The sequence below is a fragment of the Micromys minutus genome (assembly GCF_963924665.1).
Source record: "Micromys minutus genome assembly, chromosome: 6".
NCBI classification, from domain to species: domain Eukaryota; kingdom Metazoa; phylum Chordata; class Mammalia; order Rodentia; family Muridae; genus Micromys; species Micromys minutus.
Genome location: NC_137975.1, coordinates 47,613,925 through 47,638,502, shown reverse-complemented (window position 1 = coordinate 47,638,502; position 24,578 = coordinate 47,613,925). Strand labels below are relative to the sequence as shown.

The 24,578-nt window shown below is 36.6% G+C and overlaps 1 protein-coding gene across 3 annotated transcripts in view; it reads left to right on the top strand.

The window, feature by feature from the left end:
* The window catches only part of SLC39A12 (solute carrier family 39 member 12), a gene marked incomplete at both ends in the record, with an annotated part of 84,345 nt that extends 65,702 nt beyond the window's left edge, over nucleotides 1–18,643 (top strand). For all 3 annotated transcript variants that reach the window (XM_080918201.1, XM_080918200.1, XM_080918199.1), the window contains one exon: nucleotides 18,515–18,643. In XM_080918201.1, coding sequence (XP_080774327.1) covers nucleotides 18,515–18,643 — 129 coding nt within the window. The remainder of the gene's footprint in view (nucleotides 1–18,514) is intronic.
* Between the last annotated feature and the right edge of the window lie 5,935 nt (nucleotides 18,644–24,578).

Genomic DNA, 24,578 nt, shown 5'->3' with positions numbered 1-24,578 from the left:
GCCTCTTCATTAGATGCCACTTTCAAACATGTATTCTACCTTCTGCAAACTAACCTTACCTTCATTGTTATTGATTAAAGGTATGTAGTAAAGGCATGCCTGTATCCATCCAGATCATACTGAAATCCAGGGTATGTCTGCATTACAGCCAGATTATATCTTTGGATGTAATACCTTGCCAGAATAGCCATGTTGCTGAGTTAACATTTCTCTGTACTTGTCTATATATGATTTCAGGGCTGATCACATAGTCTTGAATGACCAATTAGAAGGCTTCCACCTGGAGAAGACAGTTTCCCTTACTCTAAGGAAATCTTAAAAGGCTGCAATCTAATCCCAGCATTTATATAAAATGCTTTATGTGCTGATACATACTGATAAGCCCAGAATTGGGGAAATCAAAGGCAAAAATCAACTTTAATTTCTATAATGATGATAGTAGAAGGGAGTTCCTTAATGGTAGCTAGTGTTGATGGGGTCAGATGCATAGAGCATGTATAATTGATTTAATGTCTCATAAGAGGAGAGTGAAATGGATGATCTCTAGGCTCTGTGAATATACAAGGGAAATTAATATTTCATAAATCAGAATGAGACACATAATTCCACAGATTCTTCGGATGACCTGTTTTTAATTTTTTTGAGAGTTTTATATATTAGTGCTGTTTTTAACTCAATTCTATTTTATTCTTCTGTTTCCACATACCCCCAACTACCTCTTGAATTATTGACCTTTATGTCTTTAGTTATTATTTTTACATGCATACACACATACAGAAACATGTACATATGTATATATACTAATACACACACACACATACACACACACACATACACATACACACACACATATGTATATTCTGCTTAGTCCATTTTGTGTTGCTCATATGTACATGTGTTTAGGGTTGACTGCTTGGGATTGGAGAATCTAAGTGCTCACACCTAGAGAAGACTGGTTCTTCTTCTCCCAGTAGTCACTATTGCTAATAGCAGGTCATCTAGGGATGGGGCCTTATAAGATATTCTTTGCATGTTTGCAGTATGTCAAGTGATGTTATTTTGAACGTTTTTTCCCCCCTAGGGACCAGATTGTTTAAGTTTAAATTGGTACAGATTCATGCCATATGTGGAAGATATTTTCTTGTAGCAATCGGCCTAGTTCATCAGCTCTGGAAATCTTTGTGTCTCTCTTACAAGATGTTCTGTGAGCCTTAGGAGTAGGAGATGTATTATAAATGTATCAGTTTGACCAGTTGTGAATGTCTTCAATACTCTGTGTCTGCTATGAAATGAAGCAAAAATGAGAGTTAGAGTTATACTTCCTAGTAGGCATACATATATATGTACATGTGCATGTGTATATGTGTGTGAATGTATGTATGTATATATGTATATGTATGTAAAAATAATCATTAAAAAAGAAAAGGTCAATAATTCAAGAGGTATTTGGGGATATGTGGAAGCAGGAGGGGAAAATAGAAGGTGTAGAATTGAGAGTTAAAAATAGTACTACTATATGAAAGTCTCAAAAAATATTAAAATCAGGTCATTTTGGACAAATTTTGATAATGTTCACTTTGTCCACTATTCTCTTTTTACCTATAAGTTTAATATCTTAAAAAGTGATAAGTCAATTTTTGTTATTTTTCTGTATTTTTTAAATAACTTTGTAATTTTGAATCTCAAATATTTAGGCCTTTGGTCAATTTTAAGGGCTTTTTCTTTTTCCTTTCTTTCTTTCCTTTTTTAGTTTTTACATACAGTGTCAGATTAAATTCTAACTCAAATTGTATTTAATATTTTGGGAGTTAAAAAGGTATAGATGCTATATTTGTGTGGCATACAGATGATTTTATGTGAATTTTCTTGGAGACGGTGCATAAATATAAAGGATTATACATATTGTTATATTTTGTAAAAGTCAGGCAAGATTTGGCTATCACTAAGGATCATATTCATCTATCTACTTGTTTAATGAAGGAACACCAGGTGTCTTGGTAATCATTTACCAAAATAACATGGTGTCCATAAATAGCCATATTTTCAAACTCAAGATGAAATTTAGCTGAATGTCATGTGAGTATTGTTCCAAAAGAAGTGAGTAGATGGTTGAAAATAACTTTTCTTCATTTTTTCTGCCATGTATTGGAGTACAGAAACATGCTCTGGTGAATTTTTACAGGAGTGATTATCATTGTTTTTTAGAAAAAATCTACTTATTGGTATAAGTAGAATGTTTATGTAAGTAAAATACTTGAACCAAATCTTCTTTTGCTGAACATGAACCTATGATGTAACAATGATGCAAGCTAGCTTTTTCAATTACACACCCATCACAGTAACTCAAAATAGGCTGCAGGTTTCACTCCTTTTTTCTATTTCAAAAATACATGGAGCATAATGGATGTTTTTATAGGACAGAAGACACACACACATACATACACACACAGACACACACACACACACACTGCTCCACGGTGCTGCCATCCTTTCTCAGACAGGTACAGCTCCTGTAGAAGGCTATGTTCTTCATTTTTCTTGGGTACAGAGAAGCAGCTTTTTTCCATACACTACCCAAGTGGAAACCTCATATAGATCACTGAGCATTTGAAATGAGGCTAGGGTAACTGAAAAATGGGATTTTTACTTATAAATGTCTCAGTTTTAGAATCCCATCAAACTAATTATTGCATAAAAATTATTGGTTCTCAACCTTCTTAATGCTTCAACCCTTTAACACAGTGTGGAAACATCCAATCATAAAATTATTTTTGTTACTACTTCATAACTGTAATTTGCTACTGTTATGAATTGTAATGCTTTCTTCTCTAATGTGGAGGCTGTGAGTTCTCTCATGCTTGCTCAGAAAGCCCTTTACCATGAGCACTGTTACCAGACTCCTCCTTCAGTTTTGAGTGATAGTAATACACAATATGGCTATTTTATACAATATGTAGACTTCTGCTGGTGTATTTTCTTCCTACTGTAGTTGAGAATTTCACTCCACCTTCTTGCTTCCATAGTCTCTACAGATATACCATACAGTTATTTTTTATTTAAAGGTAAAGCAGTTTATTTTGATTTCTTGTAAGACTGAAATTTTAAAATGCTTGATCAAGATACAGAAATTTTTGGCATTTATACTGCTTTGTAGTCTCTGAATTTTCTGGATATTTAGTCTCTTGACATCTATTTGGGAAAATTCTTCATTGCAACTCTTTCATATATAGAACTTGTTTTTCTCCCCCCATGGTTTTTTTTTCTCTTTTAAAACAAAATCCCAATCATTCGATTTTACCTAATTAACACTCAGGGGCCTGATGGTAGAAGCCTGCCATCTCAGAGAAGCAGGACACCCAGCAGACCTACTTCTTCAGCTGATGTTCCCAAAGGAAAGAGCCTGTTTCCTTTTCCACTCTCAAAAAAAAAAAAAAAAAAAAAAAAAAAAAAAAAAAAAAGAAAGCAAGAAAAACCCTTCAAACGGAATGTACCCCCTTTCTAATCCCTGTACATCTTTCTATCCATCCTCTTGGCTGGCTTCTTCTCACTCTATGTGTTATTTCTCTATGTTCATTTCCTGTCAGCTGGTTGTTTGCTCTGCCTCTTGACCTATGGTTGACTTTATTTAATCTTGTTTACAATAAACAGAACACCCTTGGATTAAAAGCATGTACTATGGCCAAGCCGCACCACAACTAAAATAGGTTTTTCCAGCATACAGTTTCTGGGTTTACAGTGTGATAAGGTGTCCTGCAGTGTTCTCATCAAGTTGTATTATATCTTCTGTAGTTTTCTCAAAATTCTCAGATATCCTGTATCTTTTTGGTCTTCCTGCTCTCTGCTCTTGTTGAAGTTTCTTGTGCGTTTGCCTCCAACTCAGACCATGCCTAGTCTCTTACTGAGCTCACCAGTCATATCCTTTTCTGTTACAGTATTTTATCTCCAGTATATAATTTTTATTTCATCTTTGAATTTCCCCCTCTCTCTATATCCATTGTTTTCTTTTCCATTCACTTCTTTAACTTGCTAACTGAAATATTCAAAATTATCTGGTCTAGTAATTCCAACGTTCCTGCTATCTCTTTCAACTGTCTCTTGATTTATTATGATAAACTTTGATTTTGTTCAGAATTGTGCCTAATATACTGGATAAAAGGAATTGGGCTAAATTGATCTTTGTAGAAGCAAGGTAAGAAGGAGTTTGAATGTTCAGGTTAGTTTTTTGGTTTTATTATTAATTATTATTATTATTATTATTATTATTATTATTATTATTATTATTATTATTATTATTATTATTATTATTACTTTTACTATTATTATTGTGTCAATTTTGTGGGCATATATCCCAGTGTGCACATGAGGTCAGAGGACAACTTGGGGAGTCAGGTTTTGCCTGCCACATTTAGGTCCTGGGGAATCAAACTCAAGTCATCATCAGACTGACAGCAAGTGTTTTTACCCCATTAGTGATTTTCATACTTGTTTTGTCTTGTTACCTGAAAATATTTGGTCCACATTCCTTCAAATTTATGGTTCTTTTGCTCCAGCCTCTTGAGTGTCCAGATAACGGTTTGTGTCCTCATCCTTAGATAGGGTGTGAGTTCTCCATGTGGTCCTATGAACCTAGTCTGTGATTGTCTTGCCTCCGCCTCTGCCCACATAGAGCAGAATGGCTGGGGGCAGTTGGTGTTGGTGTCAGCATCTAGTAAAACCAATAAAGGTAGGCTCTGCTTAATTACTCCCTGTAGGCAGGCCTCATTAGAAAGAGCAGAAAACCTGACTTATTTAACAGTGATTACTTCTCCTTGACCCCTGCCAGAAGCAAGAGATTTTGTTCTCTGTTGCTCACTGTGAGGACTGTGAAGACTCCTACAAATAAAACTCAGAAAAGTCTGAGGACCCTGTAACTGAGGAGTTCGAATACTTCAGAATTTCACCTGTGAAGGTCAGGAGCCCTTCCCTGATAAGTTGGTCCACTCAGCCAGCAGCTGTAACTCCGGTTTCTAAGTCAATGATACCTTGTGGCCTTTCCTGCGAGTTAAGAGTTATTGTTTTCCAATCTTTCTTTCTTTTTTCTTTCTTTGTTTCTTTCTTTGTTTCTTTCTTTCGTTTTTCTTTCTTTCTTTCTTTCTTTCTTCCTTTCTTTCTTTCTTTCTTTTTCTTTCTGCCTTTTTCCTTCCTTCCTCCTGTTCTTACTTTCCTTTTTTGCTTGTTTGTTTTGGTTGACTTTGTATATATAAAGACACCAGGAAAAATTCTTTGTTCCTTCAAGAATCTAGAAACCAGAAAGCTCTGACAGTGAGTTACTTGTTCCCCTCTAATATTTGTAGTAATTTCAGGAGTGTCACAGCCTCATCATATACATCACTATAGTGTAACAACTTCATCATGTACATCTCTATAGTGTAACAACCACAACATAATGCATCACTGTAGCATAACAACTTCACCATATACATTACTATAGTGTAACAACCTCATCATATACATCACTATAATGTAACAATTTCATCATATACATCTCTGTAGTGTAACAGCCTCATCATATACATCACTCTAGTGTAACAGCCTCATCATATCTATCACTGTGCTTTTCAACTATATTCTCCTGCTGCTTTCCTTTGTTTCCTAAATAGTTTTTCTTTTGGTTTTTAAATATAGAAAACACACAATATTGACACTGGCTTATTTTGTTTAATATCATGATCTTCATGTCCATTTTTTCTTTCTTTCTTTCTTGCTTTCTTTCTTTCTTTCTTTCTTTTTTTTTCAAATATACTGTAGCTGTCTTCATGCACACCAGAAGAGGGCATCAGATTCCATTACAGATGGTTGTGAGCCACCATGTGGTTGCTGGGAATTGAACTCAAGACCTCTGGAAGAGCAGTTGGTGCTCTTAACCACTGAGTCATCAGTTCATTATATATATATTGAGGTCGCCATCCTCCTTGTCCAGATAAGGTGGGAGGAAAATCAAATGGGAATGTGTGATGATTGCCATGGCAACAGATGCCATGGTCCTTGCCATCACTTTTATCACAGAGGCAATCTGCAACCAACCCTAAAGCTGGTTCCTGATACCAACAGATAGTGCTGTAACAATCATGAGTGCGCACCTATCTTGGTGCCTTGCTGGCTGGGTTCCTTTGAGTGGTACCCTGTAGTGTTATAGTTACATCATAGCAGCTCTCATTTAGTTTATTTAGGAATACAACAGAGACAAAGCAGGGCTTAGCACAATAGCTGAGAGGATAAAGGCACTTGTCATTACTGGTTTTCAAAGGAGCAGTTAGGTTTCATTCACACAGTAGGATGAAACAGCTCCCTCCCATGGATCCTCACCAGAATCGTTACTGGGTTTTTCTTTCTTGCATGTGTATTTGTGTAGAGTGCATGCATGTGTATTGTGAAAAGATGTATATGTATATGAGATTGATGTTTGATGACTTCCTCCATATTTCATTTTACATGGGTAGAGTTTCATTCTGAACCCAGAGTGTGCCAATTGTGGATGGTCCAACTGATTGCTTTGCTGTGGGAATCCCCTGTCTTTGCTTCTTCAGTGTTGAGATTATGGATGACAGATAAGCCTATCGCCATTTTATGGAGGTTCAGGGTTCTGAACTGGTCATTGCACTTGCATGACAAAACTTTATCCACTGAGTCGTGTCTCCAACCCGCTGCTGTTTTTCTTCATGTTATTCATTCTGATTAACGTGAAATATACTCAGTCTTCAAAATCAATCAGTAAAGAAATGGAGTGTGGTTTCAATTTGTACTTTTATGATAGCTAAGGGTGTCAAATATGTTTTACATAACATTTCATATATTATATATGTTCATATATATATCTGAGAACTGTCTACTCAGTTCATTTATATATTTATGAATTAAATAATTTGGAACCTTTGTGTTTAATTTTCAGTCCTTTTTGTCTTCATGTGTGTTTTTGTGTGTATATGTGTGTGTGTTGTATACACATTGGCATATGTGTGTCTGCGAGTTCATGTACACAAATCTGGAGTCTAGAGAGGGACACTACATGTCCTGATCTATCACTTTGTACCTTATCTCCTGGAGACAGAGTCTCTCACTGACCCTAGAGCTAGGCTGGCAGGCCCACACAGTGCTAAGGTTGTATGTGTGCAGACATGATTGGCTTTGCTTTAATGTAGGTACTTGGAACTCAAACCTAGATGTTCATGCTTATTCAGCAAGTTTTGTCACCCACTGAGTTCTTTGTAGATTCTGGCTACTAATACCCCATTAGCAGTATGGTTGGTATAAACACAGTAAAAAGCATTTTTCCTTGTTGTACGTTGGAACATGTTTTGGATATATGCCAAGGAGTGGTATAATTGGGTCCTCAGGTAGTACTATGTTCAATTTTCTGAGGAACCACCAGACTGATTTTCAGAGTGGTTGTACCAGATTGCAATCCCAACAACAATGGAGGAGTGTTTCTCTTTCTCCACATGTTCACTAGCATCTATTGTCACCTGAGTTTTTGATGTTAGTCATTCTGGCTGGTGTAAGGTGGAATCTCAGTGTTGTTCTGATTTACATTTTCCTGATGCCTAGGAATGCTGAACATTTCTTTAGGTGCTTCTTAGCCATTGGATATTCCAATTTGAGAATTTTTTGTTTAGGTCTATACCCCATTTTTAATAGGATTATTTGGTTCTCTGGAACACAAATTCTTGAGTTCTTTGTATATATTAGATAATAGCCCTCTGTCAGATGTGGGATTGGTGAAAGGTCTGTATGACAAGAATTTCAAGTCTCTGAAGAAGGAAACTGAAGAAGATCTTAGAAGATGGAAAGATCTCCCATGCTCATGGGTTGGCAGGATTAATATAGTAAAAATGACCATCTTGCCAAAAGCAAACGACAGATTCAATGCAATCCCCATCAAAATTCCAACTCAATTCTTTGTATAGTTAGAAACAGGTATTTGTAAATTCATTTAAATAACAACAAATCCTGGACAGCAAAAACTATTCTAAACAATAAAAGAACTTCTGGGGTAATCACCATCTCTGAACTCAAGTTGCATTACAGATCAATTGTGATAAAAACTGCTTGGTATTGGGACAGAGATAGGCAAGTAGGTCAGTGGATTAGAATTGAAGACTCAGAAATGAATCCACACACCTATGGTCACTTGATCTTTCACAAAGGAGCTAAAACCATCCAGTGGAAAAAAGATAGCATTTTCAACGAATGGTGCTGGTTCAACTGGCAGTTAGCATGCAGAAGAATGCAAATTGATCCATTTTTATCTCCTTGTTACAAAGCTCAAATACAAGATCTCCATGTAAAACCAGGTACAGTGAAACTAATAGAAAAGAAAGTGGGGAAACACCTGGAACACATGGGCACAGGGGAACATTTCCTGAACAGAACAGAGCTTATGCTTTGAGATCAAGAATTAACAAATGGGACTTCATAAAATTGCAAAGTGTCTGTAAGGTAAAGGACACCATTTTCAAGGTTTTTCATTATAGAAGTCTTTTATTTAAGGTTTAAATTAAAAGTTATTTTTCATAGGAATTTTTCTATGATTTCTGTCTAATCAGTACATTATTAGCTTATAGGAAAAGCTACTAAGCCTTGGATGTAGATTTTTCTTTGTATTTATTTATTTATTTATTTTTATTTTTCATTTTTTTGTTTCATTACTAGATTTTTTTTATTATTGAAACATAGTATCACATATCTTTGTTTGGAGATACGATCTGGTCAGAAATTTCTGGAGCATTCTTCATGAGGAAACAACTAGAACTTAGGATATGAGTCACATATTTATGCCTGTATATATTAATACAGTCTGATCTTATGGAGGTAAAAGATACATATAGTATACAAATGTACTTCTTCATTTATTTTTTTAACAACTTTATTTTACAAAACAAAGATAAATGTACAGATTTTAAGCATTTTTTGCATAAAATTATACAATACATTTTTGTCAGTACTTTTTTTTTCAGATTTTAAAATAATTTTTAAATAAAACTGTATGAATATATTTTTAGTCAGTACTAGATATTTTTAAAGGTTTGATAGTATGCATTGAAAACTTAATAGTTACAATGAGCATAAAGTACATGTAAAACAAAATGTAACATGGAAATAGTCAAAGTTTTCTTGTTGTATAAAGATTTTCCAATTTTGTGGAGTATAAGTTTTTGTAGTAGGATCTGATGATTTCTTGAATCTCCTCATTTGCAGTTGTTATGTCTCCACTTTCCTTTCTGATTTTGTTAATTTGGATACTCTTTCTTTGCCCTCTAGTTAGTCTGGCTTGGGGTTTATCAATCTTGTTGATTTTCTCAAAAAACTAACTCTTGGTTTTGTTGATTTTTTTTTCAATGGTTCTTTTTGTTTCTATTTGGTCTATTTCTGCCCTAATTTTGATTATTTCTTGCCGTCTACTCTTTTTGGGTATATCTGCTTCCTTTTGGTCTAGGGCTTTTAGCTGTGCTGTCAGGTTGCTGATGTAAGCTCTCTCCAGTTTCTTTTTGGAAGCACTTAGGGCTATGAGTTTTCCTCTCAGTACTGCTTTCATTGCATCCCATAGGTTTAGGTATGTTGTGTTTTCGTTTTCGTTGAATTATAGAAAGTCTTTAATTTCTTTCTTTATTTCTTCTTTAGCCCTGCTATCATTTAACAGAGCATTGTTTAGTTTCCATGTGTACGTAGGCTTTTGTTGTCTTTGTTGTTGTTAAAGACCAGCCGTAGACCATGGTGATCTGAGAGGATGCATGGGAGTATTTCAATCTTCTTATATCGATTGAGGCTCGTTCTGTGTACAATTATGTGGTCAATATTCGAGAAGGTGCCATGGGATGCTGAGAAGAAGGTGTACTCTTTTACTTTAGGATGATATGTTCTGTATATATATTATTAATTCTAGTTGGTTCAAGGTCTCTGCTAGTTTTGCAGTGTCCTTGTTTAGTTTCTGTTTCCATGATCTGTCCATTGGTGAGAGTGGGGTATTAAAGTCTCCCACTATTATTGTGCGGGGTGAAATATATTTTTTGAGCTTTAGTAGGGTTTCTTTTATGAATGTGGGTGCTTTTTTATTTGGAGCATATTTATTAAGAATTGAGAGTTCCTCCTGACAGATTTTCCTGGTAATGAGTAAAAAGTGTCCTTCCTTATCTTTTTTGATAACTTTTGGTTGGAAATTTACTTTATTTGATATTAGAATAGCCACTCCAGCTTGCTTCTTGGGGCTGTTTGCTTGGAAGTTTTTTTTCCCCACCCTTTTACTCTGAGATAGTGTCTGTCTTTGTCTCTGAGATGAGTTTCCTGTACGCAGCAAAAGGCTGGATTTTGTTTCTGTATCCAGTCTGATAGCCTATGTCTCTTTTTTGGGGAGTTGAGTCCGTTTATGTTAATAGATATCAAGGAATAGTTGTTTCTGTTTCCTGCCATTATTGCTTTTGTGGGTTGAGTTGTGTCTGTGTCTTTTTCTTCTTTTAGTTTTCTTGTTTAGGAGTTTTCTTGTTTTCACTAGGCTGTATTTTCCCTCATTTTATTGGGTTTTCCACCTATAATTCGTTGTAGTGCTGGGTTTGTGGTTAGATATTGTGTAAATTTTGATTTGTCTTGAAATATCTTCATCTCTCCATCTATGGTGATTGATAGTTTTGCTGGGTATAGCAGCTTGTGCTGGCACTTGTGCTCTCTTAAGGTGTGCATGATGTCTGTTCAGGCTCTTCTAGCTTTCATAGTCTCTGTTGAGAAATCGGGTGTGATTCTGATTGGCCTGCCTTTATATGTTACCTGACCTTTTTCCCTTACTACTTTTAGTATTCTTTCTTTGCTTTGGGCACTTGGTGTTTTGACTATTATGTGTCGGGGGGTATTTCTTTTCTGGTCCAACCTATTTGGAGTTCTGAAGGCTTCTTTTATGCTCGTGGTCATCTCATTCTTGAGGGTAGGGAAGTTTTCTTCTACGATTTTGTTGAAGATATTTACTGTGCCTTTTAGTTGATACTCTTCTCCCTCTTCTATTCCTATTATCCTTAGGTTAGGTCTTCTCATTGTGTCCTGGATTTCCTGGACATTTAGGGTTAGGAGCTTTTTGTTTTTTGCATCTTCTCTGGCTGTTTTGTCTATGTTTACAATGTTGTCTTCTGCCCCCAAAATTCTCTCTTCCATCTCTTGTAGTCTATTGGAAATGCTTGCTTCTGTGACTCCTGATTTATTTTTTTGGTGTTCTGCCTCTAGGGTTATCTCTTTTAGTGTTTTCTTTATTGTGTCAATTTCTGTTTTAAATTCCCTCATCCCTTTGGTTCTGTTTTCCTCTAGTTCTTTGAGTTCTTTGAGTGTTTTTCTTGTTTCCTCTTTAAAAGCATCTGAATCTTTTTGCTTTTCCTCCCGTTCTTGTTTAAGTATCTCTATCAGCATCTTGAGATATGACTTCAGGTCTGTGTCTTCTTTATCTGGAGTGTTTGGCATTCCAAAGTTTGCTGTTATGGGAGAGCTGGGTTCTGGTATTGCCAGGTTGTCTTGGTTTCCTTGGGACATACTCTTTCCCTTTCCTCTCGCCATCTTGTTGTCAGTAATATGTTCTTGCCTTTCCCTTGTATCTGGTCTGTGTCCCTGGATCTCCACTGGTCCAGGTGTCAGATTCGCCGAGCCCTGTTCTTTGCCCTGAGGTCGTCGCAGGGTGGAAACAGAAGTTCCAAAGTTGTGTTCCTGGTCCCTGGATCAAGCAGACCTGGGGGTATGCTTACTGTACGCACTCCGCAGAGATCCCTCGGCTCCATGGCTGCCCAGATCTCCTACTCACCAGTCTTTAAAGCTTTAGGAGTTGCTGATCCCAGTGGCTGATGGGCAGCACCCTCTATTTATTTATTTATAATTGAACAACTTTATTTTTAAAAGCAGAGATAAACATACAGATCTTAAAAGCATTTTTGCATAAAAGTATATGAATACATTTTTGTCAGTACTTATTTTTTTAAAGGTTTGATAGTATGAATTAAAATCTTACTAGTTACTATGAGCATAAAGTACATGTAAAACAAGATGTAGCCTGGAGATAGGCAAAGTTTTCATGGTATGTAAAGATTAAGCTTAATGATTTTACATTTTTTGACCTTTGTTTTTCTTGAATTTCATAGAGTTGGTGGGTTATTTCTGGGGTGTTCTGAGCTTTCTGGGGTTAGTATCCCATTATCAGTGACTGTATATTATGTCTATTCTTTTGTGGCTGGGTTACCTCACTCAGGATGATATTCTCTACATGCATCCAGTTTTCTTAGGAATTTGATACAGTCATTGTTTATGATAAATGAGTAGTACTCCATTTTGTAGATATACCACAATTTTTGTATTAAATTCATTTACTGAAGGACATCTGGGTTCTTGCTAGCTTCTGGCTATTATAAATAGAGCTGCAATGAACATTGTGGTGCATGTGTCTTTGTTGTATGTTGGAGCATCTCTGGGGTATATGCAGAGAAGTGGAATAACTAGGTATTCAGGTAATACTATGTCTAATTTTCTGAGAAACTGCCAGACTAATTTCCAGAGTGGTTGTACCAGTTTACAACCCCACCAAAAGTGGAGAAATGTTCCTCTTTCTCTGCATCCTTTCTAGCATCTGCTGTCATCTGAATTTTTGATCTTAGCCATCCTGACTGGTGTGAGGTGAAATTTCAGGGTTGTTTTGATTTGCATTTCTCTGATGACTAAGGATGTTGAGCACTTCCTTAGATGCTTCTCAGCCATTCAATATTTCTCAATTGAGAACTTTTTGTTTAGCTCTTTACCTCATTTTTAATGGATTGTTTGATTCTCTGGTGTCTAACTTTTTGAGTTCTTTGTATACCTTGGATATTAGGCCTCTATCTGATGTGGGGTTGGTAAAGATCTTTTCCTACTCTGTTGGCTGCCGTTTTGTTTTCTTGACAGTGTCCTTAGCCTTACAGAAACTTTGCAATCTCATTAAGTCCCATTTGTCAATATTTGACCTTAGAGCACCAGCCACTGGTGTTCTGTTCAGTAAATTTTCTCCTGTGCCTATGTGTTCTAAGGTTTACCCTACTTTCTCTTCTAATAGTTTCAGTGTACCTGGTTTAATGTGGAGATCTTTGATCCATTTGCACTTGAGCTTTATACAAGGAGATAAGAAAGGGTCTATTTTCATTTTTCTGCATGCTGAGTGCCAGTTGGACCAACACTATTTGTTGACGAGACTGTCCTTTTTCCATTGAATGTTTACAGATCCTTTGTCAAAAATCAAGTGACCATATATGCGATGCTCATTTCTGGATCTTCTATTGTATTCCATTGATCCACATGCCTATCTCTGTACCTGTACCATGCAGTTTTTAACTATATTTTGTAATATAGCTTGATATCAGGCATAGTAATTTCTGCAGATGTTTTCTTATTGTTGTGGATGGATTTCACTATTCTATATCTTTTGTTATTGCAGATGACATTGCACATTGAACTTTCCAACTCTATGAAGAATTGGGTTGGAATTTTGATGGGGATTGCATTGAGTCTGTAGATTGCTTTTGGTAAGATGGCCATGTTTACAGTGTTGATCCTTCCAATCTATTAGCACAGGAGATATTTCCATTTTCTGAGATCTTACTCAATATCCTACTTCAGAGATTTCAAGTTCTTGTCATATAGGTCCTTCACTTGTTTAGTTAGAGTCACACCAATATATTTCATATTGTTTGTGACTATTGTGAAGGGTATCTTTTCCCTAATTTCTTTCTTTGCATGTTTGTCCTTTGAGTGGAAGAAGGCTACTAATTTGTTTGACTTAATTTTATATCCAGCCACTTTACTGAATGTGTTTATCAGCTGTAGAAGTTCTCTGGTGGAATTTTTGGGTCACTTATATACAGTATCATGTCATCTGAAAAGGTTGATGTTTTTACTTCTTCCTTTCCAATTTTTATCCTTTTGATTTTCTTTTGCTAATTGCTCTGGCCTTGAATTCCAGTACTATGTTGAATAGGTAGGGGGAGAGTGGGCAGCCTTGTCGAGTCCCTGATTTTAGTGGGATTGCATCAAGTTTCTCATTGTTAAGTTTGATATTGGCTATTGGTTTGCTGTATATTGCTTTTATTATATATAGATATGGGCCTTGGATTCCTGTTCTTTCCAAGACTTTTAACATGAAGGGGTATTGAATTTTGTCAAATGCTTTTTCAGCATCTAGTGAGATAACCATGTGTTTTTTGTTTGTTTGTTTGTTTGTTTTTTGAGTTTGTTTATATGGTGGATTGCGTTGATGTATTTCCATATATTAAACCGTCCCTGCATTCCAAGGATGAAGCCTACTTGATCATGGTGAATGATTGTTTTGATGTGTTCTTGGATTCTCTTTGTAAGAATTTTGTTGAGTATTTTTGCATCAATGTTCATAAGTGATATTGGTCTGAAGTTCTCTTTCCTTGTAGGGTCTTTGTGTGGTTTAGGAATGAGGGTTATTGTGGCCTCCAAAAATTAGTAGGTTAGTGTTCCATCTGACTCTATTTTGTGGAATAGTTTGGAGAGTATTGGTATTAGGTTGTCAATAAATGTCTGATAGAATTCTGCACTGAACCGATTTGGACCTGGGCTTTTTTTTTTTTTTTTTTTTTTTTTTTTGGTTGGAAGGATTTGGTGACTGCTTTTATTTCTTTAGGTGTTTTGGGATTATTTAGATGGTTTACCTGGTCCTGGTTTAACTTTAGTATCATTAGACAACATGGCTCTCTGACTCTTACAGACTTTGTAACCCCTGTATCACAGTTCCCTGAGCCTTAATTGCCTAAGGATTGTATTGTAGATTTATCAGTTGAGGTTGATACATTTAGCACTGTCTATTATTCTCTTCTCTTAGTTGTGGATTTCTGTGGTAGCCTCCATCTGTTGCAAAAACAAGTTTGATGAAGAGAGTTAATTTTTGGTTATTAGAATCAGAATTTGGAATACAATTAGAAATTATAATGGTTTAAGAAAGACACAGCAGTATGTTTATGACATCCAGACATAGGTAGTCAATTAGGATAATAGTACCAGTCATGAATTCCTTCCTATTGAGACTTAAATCCAATAAGAATGCTATTGACTGGCCCCAAGATATTTTGTCATGGTATTGTTGTTGGTAGACTTCGGAACTGTGCACAACTGTCAATTTCTTTTTTCGCTCGATAGCTTGCATAGCATCTTTGGATAGTATAAAAGCTAGTCTTCAGGGTCATGGCTTTCAAGTCAGTTATAAAATATTTTGAGGAGTACTGTTCATAGCTCTTCCATTATAATGTGGATGAATTCCACAGTAATACATCAATTTCTACAAGTGTCTTTGTTGGGAGGCTTCTCCAACACTAATGCTTGTTAAATATCCAGTTAAGTTGCTTATTCTTGCTTGATTTAACTTCAGAATTGTCTAGGATGTTATAAGTTTGCTACAGATTTTCCATCTTTTGGAAGTTTATACAGAGAATTTTAGTAATATGGAGAAGGCATGTCAGCAGAAACACAAGGGACCTTGTGTCTATGTGGAGGAAACAGAGAGAATTGAATGCTGTTGCTCAGCTCACCCTTCTACTTTTGTTCAGTTCAGGACCACAGCCCATGGGATGATACTGTCACCCTTACATTATGTATTCTCAGTTAGAAGTTTGTGGAAAGGCATGCATAGACATGCCCCTGGGGTGTGTCTTCATGATGATTCTAAATATTGCAAAAAAAATATCATAAAGAAAAGAACTGCTTTAGGAAAGATGATTTTTCCTCAGAAAATTAAAATCCCTTGGGTATAAAATATTGATTTGAGTAAAGCATCTTAATAAACTCCAAATATGGTAGTGAAAGTGTTAAATTGCTTTTCTACTTCAAGTCGTCGAAGTTTCTACCAGAGCTATAACGATCCTTTTTCTTAACACATCTCTGGGAAAAATAGTTTTGCTAAAATTATTTTCCTGTCTCCATACCTCAGTGATAATTTACTCTAGCCATAGTTTTTCTTACTGTTTTGTGTTATATATCAAAGCATGATCAAAATGTGCGCTATTACAGTTCCAGTGCCCTGTCTTGGAAGAAGACTTTTCTTAATGAAAGCCTTGGGGTGGCAAGAGTGCTCATCAATTCTTGTTAATTTTCAAAACAGGGAAAATTAATTCCCATTATCTCTTTGAAAAATTGCTGATTGAAATGGGGAAGATTATGAGTGGATTCTGAGAGCTGAGGAGTGATAATTATATGTGGCCTTTGGCATTTTATATCTGTCACTCTTAAAAAGACTTTCCAAAGTACTCTCTGGGATTTTGATGTGTGTCTGAGAAACACTGTGACTTTTATATATACATTACCAAAAGAGCCAAGTGTTGTCTCGAAAGCAAATGTGTTGCAGTGTGTTGCCAAATCATTTTATCAGTGGACAAGGGACATTCACACAGGTCCCCTATATTAAAATTACAACTTCCATATGGGGTTACAAATCTCATAAAACCATTTAAAATGTTATTTTCATTGTTTTTTTTTTTCACAAAAGACAGTCTGTCTCTGTAGATTTTTAGTTCACATTATATGTTTTGGAAATATGGAACTAGTATATGCTGTCTTTGTGGGAAACACACTGCCATGTTTTTATTCTGTCCTGCATTTTTCTTATCATTTTCTTTATATAAAAAAAGTTTTCTCTGTAATGGACACCTTTTAACATTGTTATCCTGCATTTTTCTAATGACATAGGAAGGTATTTTCATAACAATCAAGGATGAGTTTCAGTTAAGGGTTCGCCTTTGTGTCACTGAATGAGCTGATTTGGCTCTGGCCCTCGATCAGGTATCACATCTGTATAGCTGTGGATGAGTTATTATCTTCCCAGTGACATTGTTTCCATGTAACTGAAGCTATGAGCTAAGTTTTTTAAACTCCTGAAGGATTATGAGGAGACAGAGTAAGGGAGTCAGGGGAAACAGAAGGAAGAATTTTACATGGGATCATGTTTAAAGCAAATAGACTATATATCAGATTTCGTATTTTAAATATTCTAAAAGTATATTCAGTGTGAATGTTGTCAGTATTTGTGATGTTTTCTTGTGCATGATGCCATCTGCATAGAATAGAGGATTAACAATTTTCTCTTTGGTGGAAGTTCTGTGACTCTTACAAACAGGTGTGTTCCTCTCTGTCATTTGTTAGACACTGTGAGGAACCAGCAGGTCCATAGGCCTAAGGTAATAAGAACAGTACAAAATTAGACACTTGTTTTTGAAATTTTGGGAGACTTTTAGTTTTTGAGACAGAGTTTGCTGGCCTCAAACTTTCCATATAGTTGAAGATGACTTCTGATTCTTCTTGCTCCACCTCCCAAGTGCTGAGAAGGCAGAAATGTATCACTATAGCTGAGGCATGCAGTTAGTTCAGCCAATGATAATTATCTTATTTGCAAACTAAGGAAGAGAGGAAATCTCAGACTAGTACATGGAAATAGGATTGTCAAATTATGATCCATTAAGTGAACATGGGAAATACAATTGCAATATAATTAGGTTGTCTATTGCAATAGTTAACCATCAAAAATTGCTTAAAATTATTGATATTCAATGATATTGGGTATATTCAATTCATATTGTTAATTTTTTAAGGATAGCACCAAGCCTAAGCTTCTAAGAAAAAATACTGTCCAGTATACACATAAACTTCAAAATAATCTAGATATAGACTTACCAAGACACTAGAAAAACATCATCATCTATTTCTGATTGTCACCACAGTGGTGACATGCCCATGTCATCTGGTATAACTGCCATCTAGTGAAAACCAAGGACTCAGCCGAGTATCTAATAGGCTGTCAGCAATAGCACCATTACATTAGGTTTCCAGGCCACACTGACCTGAGTATACACATTCCAAAGGAAACAATCATGCCATGACAGTCTCTATGACCTTGTAAAAGTGAGAAATTTGAACTAATCCATAGTCTAACAACACTAGGTACTTTCTACAGAAGCCCAGATGCACCTTTCTTTCCAAATGGTGCTATGACATTTGATAAATATGAAGTTATATTCACTTGTCTCTTTGGAACTAAAATACAGTCCCGGGAAATGATTTTTTTGTTGTTCTAAATGTCATGGGGACCTTGGTCTTCTCTTGGACTGGAAATAAACAAGAGTGCTTTGTGAAAGCTCGTACATTTAGTCGTTTCATAAGCCTATGGGAATGGTACCTCTCGTGTCTTATCTATTTCACATCTAAACACATTCTGTAAATAAAGGGAAAGATGCTTCTGTTGACAACTGTGTCCTTTTCAGACATCTGCTAACAAGTGTCCTTCCCAACACTAGCAAGGTGCTACAGTTAGCTCACATTTCAAACCCATGTTGAGAATAGCTATTAAACATTGGGTGACCATTTGGGGAACATTGGAGAAAACTAAGTTCTGAATAACAGAATCACTCATGCTTTCCCACAAAGCTTTTCTCGGCAGTTGAATATATCTGGATCTTATTCTGGTTTCTTGTTCTTTTTTTAGGTTCCTGAAATGACTCATGTTCAGACACAACGACCCTGGATGACGTTTCTCCTGCAGAATGTTGGATTGGTCCTTGGCTGGTTTTCTCTGTTGCTCTTAGCTGTATATGAACAGAATATTAAAATATAAATTAAGAATCTCTGATGACTTCCAAAATGCATTTATCTGATCATAGTTTGTATCTTCCATGTTATCTATTCTGATCACTAAATTTGGTATTTATATTTGAGGCAAAGAATGTGTCATTTATCTTAACTTATTAATTCTGTATTGTAAATGTTTTAGAAATATATAAAAGTGAGTCTGTCTTGCATTAAAATCTTTATTTTTGTTTCTGACACTGTGATGGGCTACAATAATGTCTAATTTTAGAAAGTTCTGAATTCTAGTCAGCTGCAAAAATACTATTTTCCTACAAAAATGTTTTTTCTTATATTTGAAGCATTTTTGTTGGTTTTTCATTGTTAATAATACATTTGTTTTTATGTGATTTATAAACCATAAGCAAATAGTATTATAGGAATTCAATAAAGGCTTAATATGGTAGTTTCAATTACTTTTTGTTACCTTCTGTACAAATCCTCTATTACAAACTAGTACAACATAGTTAACTAGAAGAATCAAGCCCTAGTTCAGCAGTGTATGTAAATAATCAATTTGGGAGGTCCAAAAGATATAGCAGTGTGTGTAAAATATCAATTTGGGAGGTCCAAAAGGTACAGCAGAATATCCACCTGTCTGCATGTGAAAGTCAGCACATATCTGTGGTAGGCAAGAAGAATTGGAAACAAAAGGCAAAGTTTCCAAATCAATAAGGTAACCAAGTATCAGGCAGAAAACCAATGATTCAACAATCACACATTTCAGAATAGGGTTGTGGTGTGTGTGTGTGTGTGTGTGTGTGTGTGTGTGTGTAATCTCACTGATGAATCATATGTTTGCATATTTTCTGAGGTCACTTTAAAAGGGATAGCAGTCGATGAGTTCATGAATAAGAAACATTACTAATAACATATAAAATTATTAAGATAGAAAATTATCTATGCTTTAGTCACTTTGTCCCTTGGACTATGGGTGTCTACTATTTCTCTTAGTTTTTAGTGGTGGACCTTGACAGGGTAAAAGGTCATTTTGTTTTGTGACTCACAGTACTCAGTGATGTATCTCCTACCTCTTACTCATCAACTGGTAGAAGTTCTTTGTCATGCCCTAACCCAAACATAATCTTTTAAAAAACTACTTTGATTTGATTTCAAAATGAAGTAGACTTCTCCTTCTGAAGTGCATCCTCAGAGACTTTTGGCTCTTGTGTACAAGGACTCAGTGTACCCTGGGAACAAGTAGAATGCTTAACTGCACAGAACACACATGGATGACTTCATTCTCAGAACTTCTGACTCTGTCGGTCTGAGAGAGTCTGAGACCTTGACTTAAAATTTCCAGGTATTATTAAAGCTATGGCTGTGGTCAGACTCTGTACACCATTAGTGAAAAGGTCATACAGACCTGACTCTGAGTCAGAACAGAGCACAGGTCTGTTACCCAAGAGCTGTGTGGCTTTGACTAAGTTGGTTAACACTTCTGTGCGTTGTTATTTTTCAAAGAGGACTAGACCTGACAAATTAATCCTCAGCTTTCTGTTTAGGGTGTGTAAACTAAATTGAACAAGCACTTCTTTCTATAAGCCTGGGGTACAGGCCACAAACAAGAAGTGCCAGATACTATCTGTGTACCTGCTTCAATGTCCCGGTTCTGATTTTTGTCATTGAGCCTTCATTTATGCTAGCTTAATTGGAATATCTTTGATGGATGACTGTTTCTGGTTCAAGGTTAGACAAGCTAAATTAAAATTTGAGATGTGAACTACTGACTCTGTGACCTTCAGCTTAGAGTAATCTTGATGCTGGTAGGGTTGTGAATAGGGAAGTTGGGGGTTGAACACAGCCAGCTATCAGAAGGACACATTCTGAGGACTTTTCAAGCTTATCACTAGTGTTCCCTAATGGAAAGCAGAGACCTACTCACTCAGTTGTCATCCTAAGGATAGTAGGGCATAGTAGCTCCTGGGGGACTTTTCTGGGTTCCCCCTCTTTCTCTTCACATTATCATTGATTTGTTGATAAGTTTAATTGTGTTCCAGGCAGCATACCATAAGTAATCTTAGAATTGCTAAGCAGGACCAGGGAGATGACTCAGTGTAAAAGCACTTTCTATGCAAGCCTGATAACCTGAGTTGCATTCCCAAATCACACACAGAAAGCGAGCTACATTAGCGTGCATCTGTATTCCCAGTCCCCATACAGCAGGATGGGAGGCAGAGACAGGACAACTGACATAGCTTTCATGGGTTGCCTACCCTAGAATGACAAACATGTGAGAACTGGCCTGAAAGCAAAGAGAGAGGGAAGAACAAATTTCCAAAATATGTTCTCTGGTCTTCATAAGTGTACTGTGGCAAGCAAGTTTGTACCAACATTCACACACATGCTTACTGATAACACACACACACACACACACACACACACACACACACACACACTTTTTTCCTAAAATGATTTTATTCCTCAAGATTGAGTAATAATAATAATAATATGATTACAGTTCTGTGCCCTGTGAAAATGGATGAATGAACTGAGCTTAAATTTGGGGTTGGCTGTCAGTGGTTTTCTTTTAGGCCAAATTGTATTTTCCTTAAAATAAGGTTTTTTGATTTGTGGAGCAGGTGTGTTTTCTAAGACTCAATTGAGGTCTCTACTATATTTCTGCCTGATGATTTGTTTGTTTACTCCTTCTCCTCATATTCCTGTTTCCATTCTTATTCTTCCACCTAACGGGAAATGATGCTGGGGTAGAATCAAAGAGTAGAACATGTATCTGTCTTATTTAAGCATCTATCATCTACTGACAGACCTTTTTTTAGAGACAGGGAAATTGGCTCTTGGTGTGGCTTTGCAAATTCTGGAGAAATGGCTTCACAACTGAAGGCTGAGGAGAACCAGACTCTTAGGTAAATATGTCAATGATCTGTAGCCACTCCTAACTCTTCTGCCCTTTCTCAGAACCTAGAATTGCCTGTGAGACTTTGACTCTCCTTTTGAGACTCATTTCTCAAGCCATAGTCCATTGACCATGTTCTTTTCTTTTTGGACTGAAGATAAAGGTCATGGTCACAAGTGGTAATCACTAAGGATATTCTGGGCTCATCAATTGAGTCATTAGGAATTCAAGTGCCAAAGTGAATGGTAGGTTCCAACCTTAGCTATACATCTGGGAATGATAATTCCTCTTTGTCCATTAAAATAAGGTTGTGGTGGTGTCAGTATAGAATACTGCTCGTGTAACACTTAGTACAAAGGCTGCAAAATATTGGTATTAATTAAAAATATTAAATACCTCTCTTCAATGTTTTCTTTTTCTGATTGATTCAAATCTTTCTCAGTTATGTATCCTTCATTAAGAAAATGCTTTTTATTGTTGTGGAGTGGGGATTGAATCTTTTATAAAATATATTGTGCCCCTGAGTTTGAGGCATTACAGTAGAGAACTTGCTCCTAATATAGAAGTCTGTAAGTTCAATACTCGGTTATGAGGAAAACATATTAAAAGCTATATCCATCTATAATTCTCTTTAAACCTCCAAACCAGCTTCTCCAGTGAGTCTATACCATCTTGCATGTGTGTGTGTGTATGTGTGTGTGTGTGTGTGTGCATGTGAGCACATGCATGCATGATTGAGCACATTTCACCTTGACTCACATCTAGAGAATGAGGAACAGAGCTCCCTTTAGCAAGCCCTCCTCTGCACATCTTCCCATGTAAGCTCTATCTCTCCACTTTAATTCTTACACTCTGTGTGAATTCTCTGCACTTATTTTTTCTTTCTCATTATGCTCCTTTTCAGTTATCCTTCTGAGAATGAAAACAGAACCTGGCTGAGAAGGACCTGACTGAGGTCAAGGCTGATGTCACACTAGATTTTGACTTAAGGAAAAGAAAAAAGGAAGTTTTACTAAACCTATCCATTCCCAACACACCTATGGAGAGAATGAAGCCAGCCCCCCTCCAAAGTCAGGGAAGTAGGGCATTGGCTTGGTGAAGCACTGGTCTATGTAAATACAGCCGTGTCCTCCAGAGAAGAGTACAAGCAAATGTTGGAAATAAGCTTTAGATTGCAGGCACCATTCAAAATGTAAATGAAATGTAGGAGAAGTTTTAATAGACCAAGTAATGACCCTAATCTAAGAGTGGTCTTATTCTGTCCCCTATCATACATCATTACATCTCTAAAAGGATTTATTCAATATATGCATCCCAGTGTTCATGTCCCCAAGATAGATTATCTATCTGTCCTACAAGACCTGCCCCACAGGCTGTTTAGCCACATTGCAGTTTTGTTAATTCCCATTGTGTCTCTCTCTTCATTATATCAACCCTCTTCCTAAGCGTGCTGGATTGGTGTGTGTGTGTGTGTGTGTGTGTGTGTGTGTGTGTGTGGTGTAATATACATATAATAAGGCAGAACAGAGATGTAATTATAAAGGTCAAGGTCCAGGATGCCAGGATAAAAGATTGAGATTTTATCATGGGATTAAACGTTCTCTCCTTCACAGTACTGCAGAGTGCAGTACCTATAGAATCAGAAGGGGATAAAATAGAAAAATCTTAGAGTTCATACATCTTCAGAGACAGACAGAATATGGGAGACAAGAACCACAGAGGAAACGATTTGGCTGTGGTACACAAAGCCCCACTCATGGCCAGATAACCATAAAACACTCTTCAGATCACTTCTTTTTACTCAGCATATCATGTTGGATCTCATTTTAAAAAGCTACAAGGCAGTCAAAAAGAAAAGTTAACACAGGTAAAAAGACAGTGCAAACACCACAAATAGTTTCAGGGTGAACACAGATGTTGGAGTTATTAGACTAGGGATGTAAATTGGTATAATTAATATGATAAAGCTTATGATGAAAAATGGATCATTTTTAAAGCACAGAAGAGTAATGTAAGCAGAAAGGTCACTGTGAACAATAAATAACTGAGTTTACATAGAGAAAATTCCTGGAATATTACTAGAACTAAGAATGGCCAAATAGAAAAATGACCATGAGTTCAGGTTCAGTCTTCTTTACGTAGTAGTGAACCTGTCAGAGTTCAGTATATAATTCTTTCTATTAAAAAAGAAAGAAAAAAAGAAGAAAGAAAGAAAGAAAGAAAGAAAGAAAGAAAGAAAGAAAAGAAAAAAGGAAGGTAAGAAGGAAGGAAGAGAGAAAGAAAGAAAAGGGAGAATAAAAAAATCTTTTTCATTTTTATTGGTTATTTTATTGATTGACATTTTAAATGTTATCGCCCTTCCCAGTGCTCCCTCCACAAACCACTTATTCCCTCTTCCTCCTCTACCAGCCCCTATGAAGGTGCTCCCTAACTTACCCACCAACCCACCTGGCCAACAACCTGCACATCCATGTCTGCCTATCATTCCCCTACCCTGGGTCATCGAGCCTCCAAGACCAAAGGAATCCACTCTCAGTGATGCTTGATATGTAGCCAGTCCTCTGCTACATATCAAGCTGGAGCCGTGAGTCCCAACATATGTATTCTTTGGATGGTGGTTTAATCCCTGAGAGCTTGAGGGTTCTGGTTGTTGATATTGTTCTTCCTTTGGGGTTGCAAACCCCTTCAACTCCTTCAGTACTTCCCTAACTTCTCCACTGGGGTCCCCACTCTCAGTCAGATGTTTGGCTGCATGCATTTTCATATGTATTGGTCAGGCTCTGGCAGAGCCTCTCAGGAGACAGCTATACCAGGCTTCTGTCAGCAAGCACTTCTTGGCATCAGCAGTACTGTCTTGGTTTGATGTCTATAGATGGGATGGATCTCTAGGTGGGGTAGTCTCTGGATAGCCTTTTCTTCAGTCTCTGCTCCACTGTTTGTCCCTGCATTTCCTTTGACAGGAGGAATTCTGGATTAACATTTTTGAGGTGGGTAGGTGGCCCCATCCCTCAACCAGGGGCTGTGCATATTCGCTGGATGTGGTTTCTACAGGTTATATTTCCCCATT